General features: G+C 38.6%; 1 protein-coding gene across 5 annotated transcripts; it reads right to left on the minus strand.

The window, feature by feature from the left end:
- Window positions 1-630: 630 nt before the first annotated feature.
- LOC116170269 (zinc finger protein 142-like) lies at window positions 631-20,169 on the minus strand. 5 transcript variants are annotated; one of them, XM_031486541.1, is made up of 5 exons: window positions 19,704-20,169; window positions 7,720-8,627; window positions 5,064-6,823; window positions 4,844-5,012; window positions 631-3,495 (listed from the first exon to the last, which is right to left on the minus strand). In XM_031486541.1, the coding sequence occupies exons 2-5, from the start codon at window positions 8,611-8,613 to the stop codon at window positions 970-972; spliced, it is 5,349 nt and encodes a 1,782-aa protein (XP_031342401.1). In that variant the 5' UTR covers window positions 8,614-8,627; window positions 19,704-20,169; the 3' UTR covers window positions 631-969. The 5 variants fall into 5 exon arrangements, with proteins under 5 accessions (XP_031342401.1, XP_031342398.1, XP_031342403.1 ...); XM_031486538.1 differs by having other exon boundaries at window positions 4,817-5,012; XM_031486543.1 differs by having other exon boundaries at window positions 4,901-5,012; window positions 19,704-20,164.
- Window positions 20,170-21,711: the final 1,542 nt, after the last annotated feature.

Below are 21,711 nucleotides of genomic sequence, written 5' to 3' on the forward strand. Positions count from 1 at the left end.
GATCCGTCACCGGACCGGTGAAAAAAACGGAGCGTCTATTAGAAACACATGAAGGCTTATGGACTCGTTCACACTTGTCCTTATTACTTTGCTCCGGTAAGAAATTTACATACAATTTGCTGCAGTCGTTCAGTTGTACACTTCATTTAAGCTGTTAATTCACGATTCATATAAAGTAGAATAAATGTTTTTGATATTTGTCCAGTGAACCACAAAAAAACGGTTCGTGTGAAAGGGCTGGTAAGGTGTTGCAAAAATGATAATTGCGTGAAGATCTCAAGGACCGTTCGGTATTCAGTTGTATCGGATTTTTTAAATACTTAATTGTTAACTCTGTATAAGGCAAAAATTATTCGCGTAGATTCCAACCCATCAGAACTTTTAAGATATTATTGTAAAGAATGGTAATAAAGTAGGTAATTGTTCATCATTTTAAGAGATAAAATTCTAATCGGTAGCTATTAATTATGTCAAAAAAATGAAAATAATTAGAGGTAGTTAATTAGGTAGGTAATTTGAATTAAAACCACTTACACACGAGATCCCATATTGTGATTAAATTAATTAATTTGATTGATTTAATTAACCTGTCGTAATTAGAAGGATGCACTTTTAAAAAATGTTCTCAAAATAAAACAGATTGCATTTAATTTTCAAATAAAAATACAATTTGAAACATGGCATTTGGCATTAGATGCTTTGGCATTGTTTATAACCCATACAAATATACAATAAAAAAAAAAGAAAACACTATTAGAAATAACAAATAATGTACTATATAATACATAAGGAATTATTCTGTACTCATCACTAACTACTCATCTAAAAGTGCAAAAATACTTTGCAAAAATACTTTAGAAGGCATTAGATATTTAATTAATTTGTACAATACATTTAAACATATGCTTTCGAATACGACACATTCCCCAATGAAATATCCGATCGCAAAAAATTAAATTAAATAATAAGTTATATATCACTACAACTTTGACTGGCCGAGAAATTATTATCGGTAAATTTGATCAGAGAAAAATCTGACGTACCCTCTTTATCGACATCAATCTTTTCTAATACTTCACCAGTTTCTTTGTTAATGAAAATTTTCTCACCATCGTTGTTGTTCAATCGCTGAATAAGCTTGTCTTCTATATTAGGCAAAAATCTACCACTATCGTCCATTGGTCCGCCCGTATCTTCAAAGATGCACTCTTCGTTATCGTCGGTTTCCTCGCTTTTTTCCCCCTCGTCGTCTTCTCCATTAACAATTTTAGTTGTCGATAGTTTCATGTTATCACATATCATGTAACCATCTGCGACATTTACCTTACTAGACGTAAAGTGTAACTTTACGTGGTCTCGTAGAAAGTGAACTTGTGGAACTGAGTAATCGCAATACTCGCACGTATAATTATTCTTCAGTCCGGAGACACTTATGTGTCGCTTGTGATGATTATCGACTGCGTCTTTTCGATAATTAGTGTAGGGACAACTGGGACACCAGAACAGTTTCTTCTCTTCCGCGGAAACTTCCTTAGTGCTACTACTGGCACTGTCTCTTCTTTGGTTAGTAATCATAATGGCTTGACGATCGGCGACAGTACGGCTTTTCGCATTAATGCTTTTGCTCGACCTCACGTTGCTAACTTCCATAAGTTCCTCCTCCTCGTTCTCGTCGTTGTCCTCTGATAAGTCTTCCGCCTTTTTCGCGGCTTGTGCGTCCGCGTTCATTTGGTGCTTCTTGAGGTGCTGCACATAATTTGCATAGTATTTAACGGAATAGTCGCAATGGTCACATTTATACCGTTGTTTGGCACCGTGAAGACTCAAATGCACCTTGTACTGCTCTCGTTTTTCAAACGCGCTCGGACATTTGTGACATTTATAGCGTTTTTCTTTCATACGGCCATTTTTCAGATATGTCGGATAGATGAATTTCGGATTTCCGTGCATCAAAGTGCCAAATTGGGGATCGATTGGTAAGGGATTGGGGGGGAAATGATCGTTCGGACGTATTATAATTTTGCCTGCCTGCTTCTGCTGCGCTTCTGAGCGCTGCTGAAATAATTCCGTGCCAGACAGGGGCACATTTGATGAACTTTTATTATTATTACTAGGAGAGTCGAGGTCAATTTCGTATTGCTCCGTATTTCCTTGGTAGTTATTTTCGGTAACTATCCAGATAATTTGACCGTTTTGGTTTATAGCGCCAATTCTCGGTTGGGGATGGTTAGGACTTGTACTGTAACAATCTTGTATCTCCTTCGTTCGTTCTTGATACTCGTAGGAATGCACTTTGTTATGCGCTAATAAGAAGTGTTTTTGTCTCGCAGTGTATGTGCAATATTCGCACTTGTAGTAAAGACGTACCATGTGAAACCTAAAGTGTATTGTATATTCGTTTTCTTTGAAAAAACGTGCTGGACAGTGCTCACAAAAATAAAGTGTAACCTCCCCTTTTACCATCTCATTTCCTATGCTCGTTTCTTCGCAAACGTCTTCGTCGACATTAATGGTTTCGATGTCTTGATGGGTGCTTGCATTGTAATTTATGAATCGACTGAGCTCTCGTATTTGTTCATCATCCGACTTGGTATGATCGACAAGACAGTGTATTTCGCCGTATAGACCCTGATGAACTTTGGAATGTGAAGAGAGAACTCCCGCATTATTGCACACGTAGTTACATTCGGAACAGTGATGTTCGATTTCGTTACCTTTTGTAGACGCCTTTTCTCTTACCCCGTGCATTTTTTCATGCTCTTGAATATTAACTTTGCGCAAATTTACATGAGGACAATATCGACACTTGAACATTTTAGAAAACTTATCGCCCTTCGATACCCATACCAGAGGAATGTCTGCGAAATTTTGAGAGTCGAAATTTGTATTCAATGCCGGGGTCTCTTCAGTTTCATCTGGAAATTCGTCTAAATCGATCACGTCGCCGTTCTGCTTTTGAGATGTCACATTAATTCCATGCACTTTTAGATGTTGATGTAGTAGATGGCGCTTGCTTACATTATAGCTGCAGTGAGTGCAAGTGTATTGACCACCTCTCGGTTTGTGGAATTGTTTGTGGTATAGAAATTGAGATTTACTGTTTGTCACGTACGGACACGTCATACATTTGTATCGTTTACTTTGTTCAGAGTCGGGATAACTCTTCTCCAACATTTTTAACATGTAATCTTCCGGATCAGTTATTCCGTGGAGATGTAGGTGACCGAGTAGTTCTTCCTTTTGTGTTACGAAGAAAGGGCAAAAGTAACACTTCATGATGCTGTTAGCTTTTGGTATATGACTATTTAGGTGGATTTCGAACTCGTCATTGTCATTGTTTGAAAATGGGCACTGTTTACATTTGAAAGTGCCCACTTGAGGAAGATCCACATGATCCGGTTCATCTAATTGCTCCTCCATTTCGACACGTTCCGGTCCATTCTTACTGCCGATTACAACACGTATGTCACCACTATGCTTCAAGCGGCAATGACGCTGTAAAAATTACAAATGTTACCTACCCACAAAGGTCTACAAATTAAGTATATCACATAGAGGCAAATTTAAGATCACGAATTCCCAATTTTCAGGTATCTTTAAGCTCAAGAAATAGTGTTAAAAGTATCGATATTAGGTTTTGAATCGTTTTACCAATGCCAAAATGTTTACGTTGCCAGTAAAATGAGTTAGGGATATTAAACAAGCAAATAGCATAGTTATATAGTGTTATTAGTAATTATTGTGCAATATAGTTTCAGGAAATTGTTGAGATATCAAGAATGAAAGCCTCATGCAAAGAGCCCCGTTACTCACATCTAATCATTAAATAAACATTCTTTACGATATTGAATGACGGTTTTATTCTGAAAAAGAACAACTTTGTACAAACCGAAACCGTTTTCTACAATTAACTAGGTATATAATATCCTTTCATTCTTCACTGGTACACGCGGTGTCAACTCCAAAACTTTACATAATTTGAATATGTTCTGCATACGACAATGAAACGTACATAAATAGAGCAACATGGCATAATCCTGTTTATAATAAAAAAAGTGACTTTTTTTGTACTATTCGAAGGTAATAACCAAATATTATAATTGAATTGCATTATAAGCACTTAAAAGAAAAATGCAAACATAAAAATTAACTGCAACAACAAAGATAGATACAGGTTCTGCCATCCCAAAGTCAAATCAATGAATAAGGCTTTAGTATAATGTGATGATGTGAAGATATAATTATTAAGTCAACTAATATAATAATAAATAAGTGATAGGTACATCATTCGTCAACTCCTTTTCATACCAGTGGCAGAACCTCCAGATCCAATACTCCAGGTTTGGTTAAGTCGGCTGGTCTTAACCAAGCAAGATCCACCTGGCCTGACCAATATTTCTTAAAGAAAGAGCATTACAGAGTCAAAAACCTGCCAGTACCTTTTTATATACCTAGTATAGGTAATATTGTTTGGATCTCTGTGGGGTATGCGAACAACTCATATTTATCGTGGTCGGGCCAGAATACAGTTTGAATCAGACAAGTTAAACCTGCCACTGTCCATATTTGACAACATTAATTAACCAAAAGAAAAGAGGAATTACGCAAATCGAGTATGATGTATGTGTGCCCATAAAGTGGCAAAAAAATTTCATTACAATGATCATTCTGCGCGTATTGCTGTTGATAAATAACAAGTTTTTGAAGGACACGCACGTGTATATGTTAGAAAACACAGATATTGGAGACAAGACATTGACACACCATGCGGAGCAACGGGGTTGTAAGTAAAAGCAGCACAAGCGTGTTAGTATACCTGAATGACATGCTTCCAGTTCGATACCTGATGACAGTGACCACACCGGAAAGGCGCATGTGACCGATTTCTACTATCACTTGCCTCATCATCAACTGCTTGCATTCCCAAACCGCTGCCGTTTGTTTGACTCATCTGATTGTCATGTTGGTAATGTCCCTTTACGTGAGTTAATAGTTTTTCGTGGGATGCATCCCTAATGACAGGAGACTATAATAATTATCTAATGGAAAATTATACTACTCACCTAAAGTTGCACATTTTGCATTTCCAAATTGTTTTCTTATTTTCAGGCGTGTTGCGTCGCTTCTCTGACATTTTCGCAAAGAAAGACTCATCGGCGGCCTTAAGCGGCGGCGGCGGTCTTAAGGGAGAACGCAGAAGTGGACTGAAATCGCCGCTGGTAGGCGCCCTCGACAGCTTCGGTAACTCGGGTTTGGGTAGGATGGGCCGCTGGCTTAGCGAGTTGTCGAGGGTGTCGTGTACCTTTGGTCGCGTGCCAGCGCCACCGCTCGTTTCATTTTGGTCGCCCATTATCGGAATTTCGGTTAGGTATTTGTTGTACTTGGTGTAATTACGACGGCCCGTTTCGTCGGTCATCAAGACTTTTGCTTTTTCATGCGCGGGGTCTCTCACCGATTTTAGTTTGATATGCTTCGTGATATCCCAGCGCCAATTCGATCTGTACGCGCACAGGGAGCACTCGAACGGCTTTTTGTTTAAGTGCCCCACAATGTGGACGTGGAATCGGGACGCGGTGGACGCCCAGAAAGAGCAATGGGGGCATTTGAAGACACGTTTGTGTTGTGCCACCTGCGCGACACTGATGTCGTTACCGTGCGTCGGTACCTTGTCGTTATTGACCGCTACACTTGGTTGGGGTTGTTCGGCGCCCAGATAACTATTTTCGCTTCCAGGAGATTGGGTACGGACCGAGAGGTCGAGCGATACGTTGTCTTCCTGTTTGTCATCCAGGTAGTCATATTGGTGGTCTTCCTCATCGATCTCTAGTGGGGCCACAATGTTGTTCCAAACGAAAACTTTATTTTCCATCGGATGAGGTTGTTCGGTGATCGATGGAGAACTACGTTCGGGTACAATTTCAATTTTCGGCTGTGGTTCGTCGATTTCCATGTGGTTCAAAACTTTCAATGCTTCCGGGCATGTTTTAAGGTGATGGTAGAGGTCAGTGCTGGACTTACATCGCTGGCGACAGTGTTGACATCGACTGGAGCTTATGTTGTGTACTCGCGTTAGTGACTGCGCGTGGCTTTGCTCTTTGCCGCAACTTTTTTGATGAGACGACGACTCGGATAGGCACTTACTTTCGTGTCCGCAATACTGACAGGTTAGATTGTAGGCTTCGCCCGCGCCATTAAGAAGTTTTTCCTTAAGTTTATCGAAGAATGAGGCATTTTTCTCCTTGAAGATGCTCACTTCCTTGTCCTTTGGTGTGTACGTATAGAGGGGTACCGCCGGTAAAAGCTCTGGCATTTCGGGATCCCTTTTCACGTTCGTTTTGAACACGTCTTCACTACCGAATAACGATGCGAAATCGCGTAGCGCACTGTTAGCGGACTTTGCACAAATATCGTTGATGTCCTTCTGGCTCATTACCGGTTCGGGTGGTGGTTTTTCAGATTTCAATTTAATAACCGAAGTTTGAGTCGGTATCGGTATCAAATTCGGTATGGGTCGCGCCGGTTTCTTAACAGCCTTTTTGGCAGCTCCTGGTCTTACGATGTTGTGGACTTTCTGCTCGTGTTTGGCCATTTCCCCATCCCACGCCGTTTTGTAATTACACAATTTGCATTTTGTTTTAATGTAAATGTTACCATTTGCGTGATGAATAATGTCGTCAGGATGTATAAAGTCGGAGCCGTAGTCGCGATTTTGATTATTGGCAAATTTCGTCTTCTTGGCGGATATTTTTAACTTCTGGTCTGTTAGTTTTTTATTACTGTCCACGGCAGCGGCTACGCACGGATCTGGATCGGACGGCGACTGCTGTAATAGCACTTATGACGTTAGCGTATGTAAAAATAATATTACAAAAATATGTTTATTAATTTGCAAATGTGGCTAACAAAAAGCGTTCGCACGGTGATGATGAGAAGCGGAAATATTCGAGACCTTGATTTATAATGATTGTTAGCATTCGCGCGTTAATTGACTGACATAGTCACATAGTACACCTATTTTCCGACAAAAAATTATTCAATTACGAAACGTGTACCGAACGTACGGAAGACTATTTCATTTTATGGGGCAAACTCCAATTTATTTCCAATTCTTATCGCAACTTGGAAATTATCTTGAAGATGTGGAACGTTATCAAATTTTCAATGGTTATAAAAATTTACTGCTATATATACCACTGCTTTAGATTAAGAAATAGGTAAGGTAGGTACCACCTCGATTCCCTGGACCGCCGCGTGTCAATTGCAATTCTCTTTTAACGCGCTGACGGCTATTTAATTGAGCGCGAAAACGGAAAATCTATGCATTTACAGGTCATTAAAACACGCGCAAAAAAGGAAAAAAAAAACTGAGCGATAACACTTTAACGCCAATAAATACGAGCGGTTGGAATTTTCTTATCGTTTCCGTGTATTTTATCAGTGATTAAGCACAAAATGTTCTTTGCCTTCGGAATAAACATAACATCGGGAGGTGCAAACGATTCTGCACGCAAAAAGAAAACGTCGCCGTTATTAACAATAATTAAGATTAATTCTTACGTGTTAAGTGTTCAAAGGGCATGGCAATAAAAATCACTTGTTACCAAGTAACGAACGAACATAAGAAGTAACAAGTAAGGGTACGCCCAAGGCAAAGATCGGCGTGGTCTTATCACGCGCGAATGTACACAATGGGTGATAACAACAGTATCGCGCACGTACCTGGTTTACCTCCTCGGCTTCGACGGAGTCGCTGGCCCCCACCTTATTGCGACGTCGTCCCACACCAAGACCCGCCGCCTGTCCCACTGGTGGAACGTGATGATTCATCTCGTGCACGGTCAAACTCTGTTTGATATCGGCGGTAAAGTTGCAGGCCGAACACCGAAAAGCACCACGTCCGTTGTGATTCTTGCAATGACGATCCAGATTCCACTTGTAAGGTGTACGGAAGTCGCACATATCGCACTTGATCATCGGCATAGAATGGTACTTGACGTGCTTCGTAAAGCGCGCCTTAAGGTGCGTCACGTACGTACATTTAATGCATCGAAAAAAGGTGGTTTTGATGTGTTCTTCACGTTCGTGCTTATTCAATTGAGGTTGATTGCGAGCGACAAACGCGCACAGAGAGCACTTAAAACTTGCCACCTTCTCACCGTCTTCCTCTTCGCCGTCTTCCAAAGATTCCTCCGTCATCTCGTCGCCATCATCGGGAGACTTACGTTTTTTGTTTTTAAACCGCGCGAATTCTGGGACCTCTACGCCCTCCGTACTCCCGTGCACCATCTTCGAGTGACGCAGAAGCTTTTGAAAGTGCTTCGACGCGTATATACAATTCGGACACTCGTAGATTCTTACCTTCTCATTGTGATCGTCCCGCAAATGGTACAAATACTGTCTCGGATTTTGCGTGAAATAATCGCAACTACCGCACGAATAGTTTCTTCTAATTTTACACTCCGGCAAATCCTTATCGTCACAGTATTCTAATAATTCGTCACTAGCCTCGACGTCCTCTACTGCGTCGCCTGTACCAAACAGCGCGTCACCACTTACGACGCTGCGCACAACAAAAGAATCTCCTGATCGATGCACCATCGACGGAACGGACATGCTAGCCCGTCCACCTGGAAAAACGATACCTATTTATTAATTCTTTCTTACACCTTTTGACGTTTTGTTGAAAATCAAGACGGATGGCAAGTTGACATGGCAACCCGATGGTCGGGGGCCTGCTTTACCTGGGCGAGGCGAATCAATACGAACGTAACGCAAAGAATTCTTTGACGTTTGGCACCGAGTCTTTTTTTTGTAAAGTCAATTGTATGATAATGAACTTCTTGTAATCAATAAGCACAATGAATTGTGCTAGTTGACTTTTGGCCCGAGCTTCTCCTTGACCCGCTTCCTGTGTCGCTTATGGCCACCGCAACGTCGCCTTTAGCAGAAGGAGACTGATAAGCGCGAGGCAAAAGTGTTTTGCGCGACTCGCGTCATCGCGAGCGAGGTCAATTTCGACGCCTTACATAAGAGGCTTCCTTAATCTGTCCTAAATGAAACTTTACTTAAGTAACCGCGCGCGTTATCTAATCCTCAAGGATTTTCAAACGTTACCAAACTTAAGCAAACAGGGCGAAATATTCCGGCCCGATTACAAGTATAGTCCCTACCTTTATTTCTTAAGAACCTACACTTCGACTAATATTAGTTTAATAATTATACCTAATCCGATAAGCTATCGGCGTAAATGATATATACGCGAGATTTTTTTTTGTTAACCGAAGAATCAGGATTTCCGATTTAATTAATTATAAACGTGCCAGACCGCAAGAACAACGATATTGGTTGTGTTGACCGGACCAAAAGCAACAATACATATCTGCGGTTTTTAACCTCTTTTTCCTGATTTTCGTATTTTTACATCCTGCCCCTGCAGCCAGCACGATAATCGCACCCCGAGATCGGCTCAAGTTTTCTGCTATCCTGCTAAGTGGAGAGAGGCGGAGTACCTCTGCCTCAAGGAGAGTTTACGCAATCGAATGACAAAAAGCTGCCCGAACAAAATCCGCAATTCAATTGTTTGAGACGTACTTGAAGCGATCTTGGCCATCAAAATTCATTACTACAATTTGACATTTATCATTATTGTGTTACAAATTATAACAAACAAAACAATTAGTCGAGACGATCTCCTCGTGCGTTTCGCAAAGTGCACACCTTCCAAGGTAACAGGCACTCATACACGAGACGCTCGCCCTCCAAAATCGATATCCCACCCCGAAAATATAACAACAAGTTTGTTGTGCAAGCGTGATTGCAATAATTTCCCTACAAGAAGAAATCCCGTGAGTCATTTGATTCGCAAAACTCAAAAGGCGCACGATCACGCTCTTCTGAAAAAGCAAAGCCGTGTATCACGTGGTGTTTTTTAAACATCGGCGCGTCATTAACGAGCAAAAGAAAAATGTCATAACGCGTATTACAAGGTATAGATCTAAAAATATCGCAGTTACAGATAACCTACAAAGACCTAAACTCATCGGTGACAATACCAATAAAATCCGTCGATAGGTATCTGGGTTACGGCGACCTTCTTTAAAATAAAAATGACGATGAGCCTCCTCCTGATTTATAAGGCCCCGTACTGGGAGCAAATAAATTTAACCTAACTACGACCTTTGCTAAATGAAAGACACTGACGGTCGGTCTAAATATGTAACGAGTAGGCGTATAAGAGAAGTAGAGTCATCGGCTAACTTCTATACTAATTTATTACAATAAACAAATGTCGTACCTTTTGCCCCTAACACTAGATCGTCGGTAACGATGGCGACGACGACGACGACGACGACGGTGCGCTTATTGCGGATGGCGACCGCTCGAGTTGTCGTGTTATACTAGTAATACCGCAGAAGCGGACTTTGCTGTCTGGCAGCTAATTCGTCTTCGGCGAGCTGAGCTGCGTCAGCGTCAGCTGGCAGGGCATTCGGGATAGAAATCCCTACATTCTCATGTACCATCGACCGCACCCTACTTGCTTTCCTTCGCTATCAACCAGGACAACAACGAAACGTTTCAATACAAACTAACACCAACCACCACATCCCACTTAATCGCTCTTATCTCTTATCTTAAAAAGTCATCATCCAACATGCTACTACAACAGCGACGGCAGAAATATAACGAAGAAATCAAAAGCAAATATTTTAACAGAGAAGCCAACTTAGCAGCTCACAGGCCTTGAATTCTTAAGTCTAAAGTGTAAAGGCACAAAGATTGACATTCATTAATACGTAATCGCGACCTGCGTCAGACACCATTTTAACACACATTTCTTCGCTTGTACAAAAAAATAAGAATCCGGCAAGGATTCTCGAAGCTAAAGGCATTCAATCACCAACTTATTACAACAAACGAAATTGCTACAATGGTTTTGAATAAAATGCTGATTCAAAACAATCACCACTTGTTCAAGAGATCATTTTAGGTAGGTATACCTAGATAACTCTACTAACGACAGATTTTTAATAAAGATTCATCAGATACGCAGACAACAATGTATTGCAAAATGAATAATAAATCCAACACACTCGCGCGAGTGGCTAAATCATCCCTTTAAATTTGATAATATATGTAGGTACTTCGAATTGTTATATTCTTGTACATCAACATCTAGTGTTAAGTATAATTTTGAAGCTCTCGCAACGGTCAAATGGCACCACTTTTTTGTAGAAAAAAATTAAATATTCTACAAGCTATATTGTAACAGTAGTACCGGACAGTGTGTCCTATTTTGTTTTGAGACTGCAGTGTATCTCAGCTGTTTAGGTAGAGATTTGCTGTTTTTGCGACACTGTGCCACTTTTTTGTGCAACTTTTAATACCACAGGAAGCAATGGAACTACTTTTGGATGTTGAACTTGCAAAAGTAAATCAAAAACACCAATAAACCAATAAATGCGTTCGAAGTTTCAATATATTATTTTCTATTTCGGTGTCACAATGATGATTTTGTACAACTGTTTTCGGCCAAAAACAGTTGTACAAAGACAGTGATTATAGTCGTTTTTTTGGTAACTCATCTCTTAAGTTGGCAGTTACTAGTTAGTACAAGTAGGTACTTCGTTGGGTACTTCCATGTTTGAACTTCAAAATGTCAGTCTTACTACGCTGCCAACCTAAAACTTAACGGCATAAAAAGTGTTCCCAACATAAAACATGTTAGTTCTAATGTTCCCTATAGTTTCTGATAATGATTTTTTTAATTAAATTAAAGCACCGAAATAGAAAAAATAGTATGAAAAACGCGTGTTACAATGCTTTATTGTAATACTCCTATCTTGCGGACACTCGTGGCTACGCTTCGCGTCGCCACTCGTGCCACAAGATAGTCGTATTACAATAGCTCGCATTGTAACACTTGTCTTTCAATATACTAAATTCTAGTCTATTGGTGTTTTTGTTTTACTTTTGCAAATTTTAATACCACAAACATAATGAATCTAAGTAGCTACGTTTGTTTCTGAGATACAAGTCAAAAAGTTTGACTTTGTTTCTGGTATGTTACGATATCTTACTATTACCCATGTAAGATAGAAAAAAGGTAAACATTGCCTACTTTAGATATTTTTACGTAGCAACCAGTGACGTGGTCAAAACAATTTTTGACCCACCAGTTTCTGAGATTTGACTAGTGAATGCAATCTCAAGTCGAGATCACAAATTCGAGATCTCGGTATTTTCGAGATCTCGGGTAGTTTTCGAAAAAATATTGTTTAAATCGAATATAATATTAAAAAGCAATGAAAACGACTAATATGTAGTTATGAGGTTAATCAACACTGGTTCGCACCAGCGTGAGTAAAATATAAGCAAATTGTAAAAAGCTACTCCCATACGTTAAAACATACAGGGTGTTGCGTTTAAAATATACCAACTTTGGGTCAAATCTCAGAAACTGTGCTCCAACATTTTTTTTACTACGCCACTGGATTGTATACGTAAAAATATCTAAAATAGGTAGTTTTACCTTTCTTTACTTACATGGGTAGTGATAACATCTCAAAAAGTCAAATTTTTCGTTTTCACCCTGTACCTCAGAAACAAACTTAGTTAGATTGATTGTGTTTGTATAGTATTCAAAGTTCTACAAAAAATTGGCACAGGGTCGCGCGGACAACCGGAATGTTGGCCCCAAAAAATATATTCGTCCCTCCAAACAGAAAAATCGCACTCGAGTTATACAAGGAGATTACCGCGTACGGCACTTGGGCATAGAGGAAAAATATTATATAAGAATATTTCCCTATATTTTTGTATAAAATTGAAATCTGACGTAGGATCCTTCTCTATTTCTAACACACCTTGTGTACCTAATTATGCGTTAGCGTTAAGGATTATTAAGATGAAGGGAGGGAGATTAGAGGACCATATACATTTTGGTCGATATCCATGACCATCTATATCTATGCCTTTAATTGTGTGTTAGGGACACGTTCATATTAATGTCGCCCAACTAATATACTACAGGTTGACCTCGGCAAGACGGCCTAGCAGTAGAATATACGTAACTTTATAGACGTATAGCAATAACAAGCAATACTGTTGGCATTATCACTTTAAGTTTATGGTTCGTACAGCCTTCAATTCGATTATAAGTAGCACTGTAATTTTATAGTCTATTTTTTCGATCGTTCCTACTAAAACCCTTTTTTTTCGTATACAAAGGACGTAAGGTAAGCGTAACAAATGAACAAGACGCTAGCGGCTAGGAGGACCGCGTTGCCCACATTTAAACTTGAAAATGTAGGTCATAAGCTAACCTTTTTAAATGGTTTTTGTCAATATACTAAGCATATTTTCTTGTAGTTATGATTTGCTATAAAACGTAGACAAACTATGCACGTGAGTATCCAAAACATCAAAAGCAAATTTTTAGCATTGTGCACATAATAATAACATTATAATATTCAGCATATAGGTGTTACTTTCTTATACTGTTTGGTTGAAGAAGAATATTCGTGTACCGTGTTCCCTTCTGAATTTCACTCAGAATGGTTTATTTAGAGTAAAGAATGCAGCAAATTTGGAAATTATTTTGTTTTGTTGAACTTGTCTTAAATTGAACTTTTGCGCGTAATAATTTAAGGGATGATATATCTAATAACAATAATAAATCGTTTATTGAGATTAACATAGAATAATCATAGTACAAGATACATGAACATTACTATAAAGTCCTTACAGTATACGAGGAGAAATGTATATTTCTGTAATTATTTGCGGAGGGTATAGTGAATAAGCACAAGCTGCACCAAAAAAGTAACTGATACTTAAAATAAACAAAAAATCAATTCGCCAGTCTCTATATGCCTTTTTGTTTATTTATTTATTTATCTAACTATAAGTGGGTACCTAACGCATAAATCGAGTTTATTATTGTAACACTGGAGTCGATAATTGGTAATCAGACCTGAAGTAGGACAATCAATAACATATAGGTATTGACCTCTATTAAACTTCTGTTACAAACAAAATGTAAAACAGCATTCACATACCAAATGTTCCGTAATAAGAAAGGAAGAAAATCTACAATTTTTATCAGTCCCTAAATCCTCCAGTAAGGCATGTAGGAAAATTTCCCCATTTATATAAGCATACGTGATTATGGTCCTGTGTTTGAGTCTTGTTCCATCATCTAACACCTTCAAAAAACATTTTAAATGCGCAGACTATAAGAACCGTGGAACGTTGGAAATGTTATCATCAAATTCAAAAGTTAATGCAATTATACGTCGCCATTTCTTGTTAGCGATAATAAGTAAAGAAACCTTGAAGAAAAGTACACACGCTTGCTTTTTATGTTTATTTTAATTTATTCAATTATATTATGATGCTCTTTGACAATTCGGTTACGCCATCGCCATCTTCTTACGCAAAACTTCTTTTGGGTTCCTTTTCTATCGCAACAAATAATTTAAAAGTGCACTGTCTTCTTTGCCATGGTAATTTTCCATTGTGATTTTGTAAGCGATACAATTTTGTGCCTGTTTTTAGGGCTCACATCAATATTTAATTCGAAATGTAATTAAAGTTTTGCATATATAGGTACAATAAAAAATGTGATGGCGGCATTGTTACTATCATAAGCAAACATACCTGTTCACTTAATTTATTTTAGTTTCGATTATACTTCAGGGTGGAAAATTGTTTCTTTTTTCCAGGTTGTTATTAAAGAAATGTACACGGGTAGTACACCTAATTGATCTTCGAACTTTTCAATTCATTCCTTAGCAGCGGATAGTATAGCTATACAATTGGGTGGGAGCTACCTCCTACATACACTTTGTATCTATAGGTTTTCAGATATAGATATACTCGTTCCTATTTTGTATTCTTTCTTCCAAGATGGCGACACACCTCCAAACCAAAGATTCGAAAAAATGATGAAATTTGATATCTAAGTATATGAACATGAATATTATAACGAATCCAAAACATTTTCAAGACACAGCTCACCAGTCACCACAATGGCAAAACCAATGGAAACGAACAATCTAAAATGGCACAACCTTGGGTAAAGGTAATTAATTAGTAAAATTAAAATGTTGGCTATTACCATTGCTATTACTTAGTATGTGTAAGTAAGGTATACCAGGTACAGACATGACATGTAGTACCTACCTATGGGAAAGATCCGTCGACTATAACCAATATAAAAATTCTTAGTACCTACCGAAAGGCTAATGAATAGTTATGCACGTAATGAGTAAGCAGCACGACGGTAGAAATAAAAGTATCATCTCAATTAGGTACATAACACGTGCCTTTCCAGTAGTTAACACATTTAAGAGCTAATGGTCGTCGGTTATTGTATATTTAAGGTTCGGTCGTCCTTACTTATAACAAAGAAAACAATTATCAGCGATTAGGAATCATTTAAACACATCATGTTTCTTAATCATTCTCGACTTATGTGACGTGGACGATATATATTGTCATAAACCTACCTACACCTGTGATAGATTTCAAGGCTATTGTTTTTCTTTCTTCATTTCTTTTCACACTCGCGCACACACCCTCACCCTACCACACAGCGCGCACGCTGCGTAACTTACGCGACATCTTCACTTCCTCTGCGTCAATAAAGTAGGACAAATTCTAAATTTATTATGAGAATGCAAGAAGTCGACCTTAACAAAACAAGAAACTGCATCTGCATGACGTAATCTTCACGTGCAAATTGTTCATAGGTACACAGCAAAGGGCGCCTCTTTGGAATACCTGTAAAGCATCGAAAGGTACAAAGGCCAAAGACTGAAATGAGTTTACAAGATTTCTTTCTCGCACCAGCGGAAGATGCAGGTCAACTGGGGCAAAACTTACTTTTCTAGTCTAGCTCTGACCATGTTTCCATGTTTCCGCAGTCAAAGGTCGAATGTACCGATTTTTTGGTGACGCGATAAAGTGATTAGCTACTTGAAGTAGCAAGTATTTTAATAATCGGAAACACCACTACTATAGAACGATATCACCACGGCTTCGCAATAAAAAAATTCAAACTGTTTGACTGCGACCTTGCCGACGACGAAGGTCGATTTACAATTATATTTTTCTCCACATTTCCATACATTTTCAAAACAATATTTACTACTCTGTACTCTTTGGTTGCGGTAATAGCATTTGGACAAAGTTCAAGATCGCGATGTTTCTTTTTTCGTATGTATTTATTTATCTTTTTTAATAAATCTTAAAGGAGTATTAACCAAAAGATAGTTTGCTTAATCTAAAGAGTGACGCTGACGGTAATGAATTTATCAAGTACTTCAAATGGATGCGATTAAAATTGAAATTCAAAACCTTCAGCACTCATAGAAAGATTCTTTATAAAATCATAGAATTTCAGTAGGTGGTACGTTCTCTAATAAATTTTTTCTATTTCGGTGTCACAATGATGATTTTGTACAACTGTTTTCGGCCGAAAACAGTTGTACAAAGACAGTGATTATAGTCGTTTTTTTTTGGTAACTCATCTCTTAAGTTGGCAGTTACTAGTTTGTACAAGTAGGTAGGTAGGTACTTCGTTGGGTACTTCCATGTTTGAACTTCAAAATGTCACCCTTACTACGCTGCCAACCTAAAACTTAACGGCATAAAAAGTGTTCCCAACATAAAACATGTTAGTTCTAATGTTCCCTATAGTTTCTGATAATGATTTTTTTAATTAAATTAAAGCACCGAAATAGAAAAAATAGTATGAAAAACGCGTGTTACAATGCTTTATTGTAATACTCCTATCTTGCGGACACTCGTGGCTACGCTTCGCGTCGCCACTCGTGCCACAAGATAGTCGTATTACAATAGGTCGCATTGTAACACTTGTCTTTCAATATACTATTGTCATGTCGATTTATACCAAGAAAGCGATGTGGTTAATTTTTACTTTTACGTTTCTGAAACTTTCGCTTATGAAGTTTTGTGTGCACCTTGTAATAAAAAAACTAAGAATCATTTTCGTATTTCAAGTGGTAAAGGAATATTTGGAACTATTTCTGCTCTGCTTAGAATTTTTGAGTTCGATTGTCGTCCCGGAATCCCGGATAGACAGTACCTACCTGAACAATCACAAATGATCTGTAATAAGATTTGTGCGGGGAAAAGCAATAACATAATGTGTAATAAAAAAACTGGAGATAATTGCAATGTAGCGGATTGGAGCTCTGGTCGTTCTGGAGAGTTCCTCGAAATTTTCCGTAATCGAATTTTGTGGTAAACCCACAATTAAAGTTTTTAATATTTCAAATGCCAAGGAAAATATTCAACATTTTTTATGCAAATTTTGTGTTCTGATCTCGGTTCTGATTTAAAATTTTGTATATCCCTCTAACTTTGTTTAGATAGGACATTGGACGATACCCTTCTTAGGGGTTCTAAAGATTTCTTTAATGGTGTTTCAGGTTGAAAGAATTCAATCTAATTACACAGGTTTTTTTACCTTTATCGTTGAGGATGTATGTGTCGGATGGTCCCTCAAATCCACTGACTTTTTACAATGAAGTTTTGTGTTTAACTATGAAAACGGTTTATGATATTTTATATTTCACCCGTTTCCATAAGAAATATATTATAGTTGACACCATTTTTCGGTGGAATTTCGGTCACAGTTCCGAATCATCCTACACAAGTTATGCAACTATAGTCATTATAAGATTTTTCTGTAAAATGTATACCTATATTTGTTTCGTAAATTATACATACCTACTCAATACTAGGAGTTTTTATTTCAGATCATTTGACGAAGTCTTTTGCATTAATTTTTCGAGGAACTATTCTAAAATGGCATAACAAGAACTTTAAAACCACCTATTAATGATCTTTTCAGAAAATTCATTCTTTCTTTCTATTTATCAAGAACTTGAGTACTTTGTGGGGGATAACTTCACATGTGTCTTGCATCGTCCATCAAAATGAGAAAAAAGAGTGTTGAGATATCTGCAAAAAAGTCGCGGTACCTAGGTAGGTACCTACACTTTCAATTATTCATTACTAGAAAAACGTCACAATTACTTACGTTGTAAGTAATATCATCCCCCATTAACTTATTAAGTTCTTATAGTAGCACGGTGTAAGTGCAATATAGTATTATATCTATTATTGTAAGTAAAGGCTATCAAAATTAAAGCAGGAAGTCGTTAAATTGGAAACGTGTATGTCTCAATGAGAGTCCTGTCGAAATGCGCCATCCTTCGTTTCTGCAGTAAACACAATATACGAGAGAGTCGCAAGATAAGCTTCTGCATTGCAGACTAATATCCGGTATGCATTGGACTGGAGTTCGTGAGGACAGGAAGGTGACCCCTGATTCCCGTGCTAACTAGTGGGAGACAGGTGGCAGAAAGCTGGCGAGGCCAGGGGCTGGGGGAAGGCAGCAAAGACCGTCGAAGAACTACGATCAATACCAGCACGAGACCGCTAACACTCCCTTTTGCTTAAAATCCTTTTGAGATACCAAACTAACACACGCTTTTCGTTGCATTTCGATCTTTTTTCTATTTAAATCAATATTGGCAGTAATATGCTTTACTGCCTAGTAAAGTTTCGAGATTACTTATGTCGCATTCAGAAGAAAAAAGTTACAAGTAATTGAAAATGCCTAAATGCGCAAAGGTCTTCAGCTTGGCACGAGTACGAGGGTCACCAGTGCATAAAACACTGATAAAATACTCTGTGAAAAATTCTACGGAATATCATATCATATGGTGTTTTTCTCAATACAAGTTATGCAACAAAACACATTACATACATGTTATGTGTGGATTCGACACCGATGATTGGCATAATCCATTGTATTGTAATTGTTAGGGAAGAAACACGACCGACTTTATGAAAATTACTGGAGATGATGTCAGGATTAAATTAATAAACGCGAAATTGGTTCGATGCCAGACTATATCTAGCACGTACATTGTAAGAGGGCGTTATTAGTACAAGCGGAAAAGTCACGAGATTGTCTACGGGGACCGCAAAAATAATAAATAAAAATAGTAGGAAGGAGGCCTCCCGAGTATTTTAAGAATTGTTTAAGCGAAGAAGTGCGCCAATGACATTAGTTACGTTTTCAAGGAGAAACGATGGCAAACTGAATCGGCAAAGATGTTTGGCCTACATCCCACATTCGGATGCCAAAACTCAGAATTAGCAACGGATCTTTGCGGCGACGCCGCCGATTTCATAAACACGCATATGCCCGATGCCGTAACGTGTGGTGCGATATCTGAACACAAAATCGATACAAATGTTTACAATAATTTTTTTCCATAACGCTATTAATAAGGAAAAATTGTACCTCTCTCATTGTTCGATGCATTACATAATATTCATGCGCGTCTCTTCGACGTGCCCTCCCGCGCTCTTCACTTGGCAACAACGAGCGCGCGTGATAACGTTATCGCACTGTACAAGGCTATATAGAAAGAAGTACTTTAGGTGTGTATTTCGTCGATTACATTTTTAAAGGATGATACAAATTTTAGGAAGGTAAAGCAGAAGAGGCCCGCTGACTTGGGGGGATTCACCCAATTATTTTTAGAATCGGTGGTTTGGCAATAACAGTCGGACGGTCGAAAGAGTAAAATACGCCGAGGTAAAGGCGTCCTGGCGCAACGAATTAAAATCATATTAGGTAGTAAAATGAAGAGACTTACCACAAAAGCGTCGCTACGGATCTCCAGACGCTGAGAAAAGAACACTGCCACGCTGCCTGCCATCCACTTCTCGAGTGCGCCCGCTGGCTGACTCGATGGTAGCCCTCCCTCCCGGCTACATCAGGTCTCCAACACCGTGGTTGCGTCATGTTGCTGGGGTCTGTTACGAATACGTTTTTCCAACAGGACGAGGGCGACGTTATCGTCTTCCATTCCATCATCGATCATTTTTATTCTTTAAGGGAAGACAAATAACCTGCATTGTTGTACGGCTCTTGCGCAAGAAAGACGTCACTCCGACGCCATATCCATTCTATTGCTGCGATTACGATTTCCTCTTGCCAATTGCTGACACGTATCTATTGATGATGTTTATTTAAAGACCTTGTGGCTTGCCTTGTTGTGAAGCCGCCAACTCGTTCTTAGATTAGATTTTAATTTCATCTAAAAGACCAATTTCGTGTAACGTACACTTTCAAATGCCTCCAAAAGGATATTTATATACTTATTGATTCTATCGACGACTTAACAAATATCGTTTAAATAACATTTTTCGCTTCTTTATCGCATTGGATTGGAATTAGAGCACGCCTTCGCGTGTACTCATTTCCGCACGTATACGCAATTACACTCATTTTCTTTTAATGAAATACTTCGCATCTTGAATTTTCTTTTCTCACAAGGGGCGTAGGTATGTGTTGACCTACGAACTCGGGTGGTTGTTACCTATATGATTTCAAACAGGAAAAATGTGTCTGTTTGGTCTGTTCTGCTATACAGGGTGCATCCTGGACAAATATATAACGCTGCTAATTGCGATCAGACCTTGATGGGTGCTCATACAACGAGACAAACATTTTTACTTTACAAGAAGCTACTGTAATTAAAATGCTTCTTGTATATGGGGAACTGTCCCATTGGGATAGTATTCCGGATATTGTATGAATATTATGAATGCGCCATGCGGACACACAAGTCTCCATTTCAAATACCTATGTAGGTGCCTGGTACCTACCTATATGTTAGGATCCAACATCGATTTCGGTCAATATGTATGGTAAAAAAATACCTACTTATGACGAAAACGCATTCTGGCCACTAGCATATTGCCAATATCCGAACTATATTGCTTTTCGGCTGTTTAATTTAGCTCAGAAGGCGTTCTGGATCCTTTACAATGCCAGAATGCGTGCTGGTACTTATTGTTATATTGTCAGAACACCGCGTAGACACGCAGCCAACACATTCAAGTTTTAAAATAACAATCGATTTTAATGAATAAAAAATTACGGTAAATAGCCGACTTGAATTTATTACCTACCAATCTGAAAGTCCAGATTCGCTAAAGCTGAGCACAACAGCTTAACACGTTTCTGGGGCAAGTGACTGATGGCAATAGGTATGACAACAATTGCCAATAGGTACCCATTCTGGCATTGCATAAAGATCCAGAGAATGCATTCTGGGCTACTATATTAGCACGTGCAATGCGACAGAGTATAGTTCGTTTCTAATAAAAATGCCTTTGAAATATGTACCTACCTACCTAGTAGCTTAGTGTAAAGAATAGAATTACACTATGCTAGTAGTTGGTATCCGGTAGGTACCTACCTATCTATTGACTACAGGAATAGGTATTATCCTACATAATATACATTTTAGACCCTTTACAAGTATAGGTATTCGCCCTCAATATACCGGGTGAATACTTATTATTCCCAAACCAAACATAGGGAATTAACATGGGAAAGGTTTTTTGTAGATAGTTGCACCCCTGTTAACTTAGAGGGTTTATAATGACACCAATCGAAAGAAGATTTTTTTCCTCGTCTAATGATATACGAATTAGTTCATTTTCATGTGTATTTCTCCAGTATTTTATCAAAAATTCGGCAATAAATCCACTTACCAAAATCGTGTTAATGCGCAAGCTTTATAGGGGAGTCGATGGTGTCCGTCTGTCCGTGAACACGATAACTGTCAAACGCTTGGACCGATTCGGTTCAAA

This window comes from Photinus pyralis, unplaced genomic scaffold (assembly GCF_008802855.1).
Source record: "Photinus pyralis isolate 1611_PpyrPB1 unplaced genomic scaffold, Ppyr1.3 Ppyr1.4_LG5, whole genome shotgun sequence".
Classification (NCBI taxonomy): Eukaryota; Metazoa; Arthropoda; class Insecta; order Coleoptera; family Lampyridae; genus Photinus; species Photinus pyralis.

Bases quoted from the DNA above. Each gene is read 5' to 3' on its own strand.
- LOC116170269 (XM_031486538.1), bottom strand. From the start codon at position 8,613: ATGTCCGTTCCGTCGATGGTGCATCGATCAGGAGATTCTTTTGTTGTG. The intron at 5,013-5,063 runs GTGAGTAGTATA...TCCTGTCATTAG, and splicing joins TGCAAAATGTGCAACTTTAG to GGATGCATCCCACGAAAAAC. The intron at 3,496-4,816 runs GTATACTAACAC...TAATTTTTACAG, and splicing joins ACTGGAAGCATGTCATTCAG to CGTCATTGCCGCTTGAAGCA.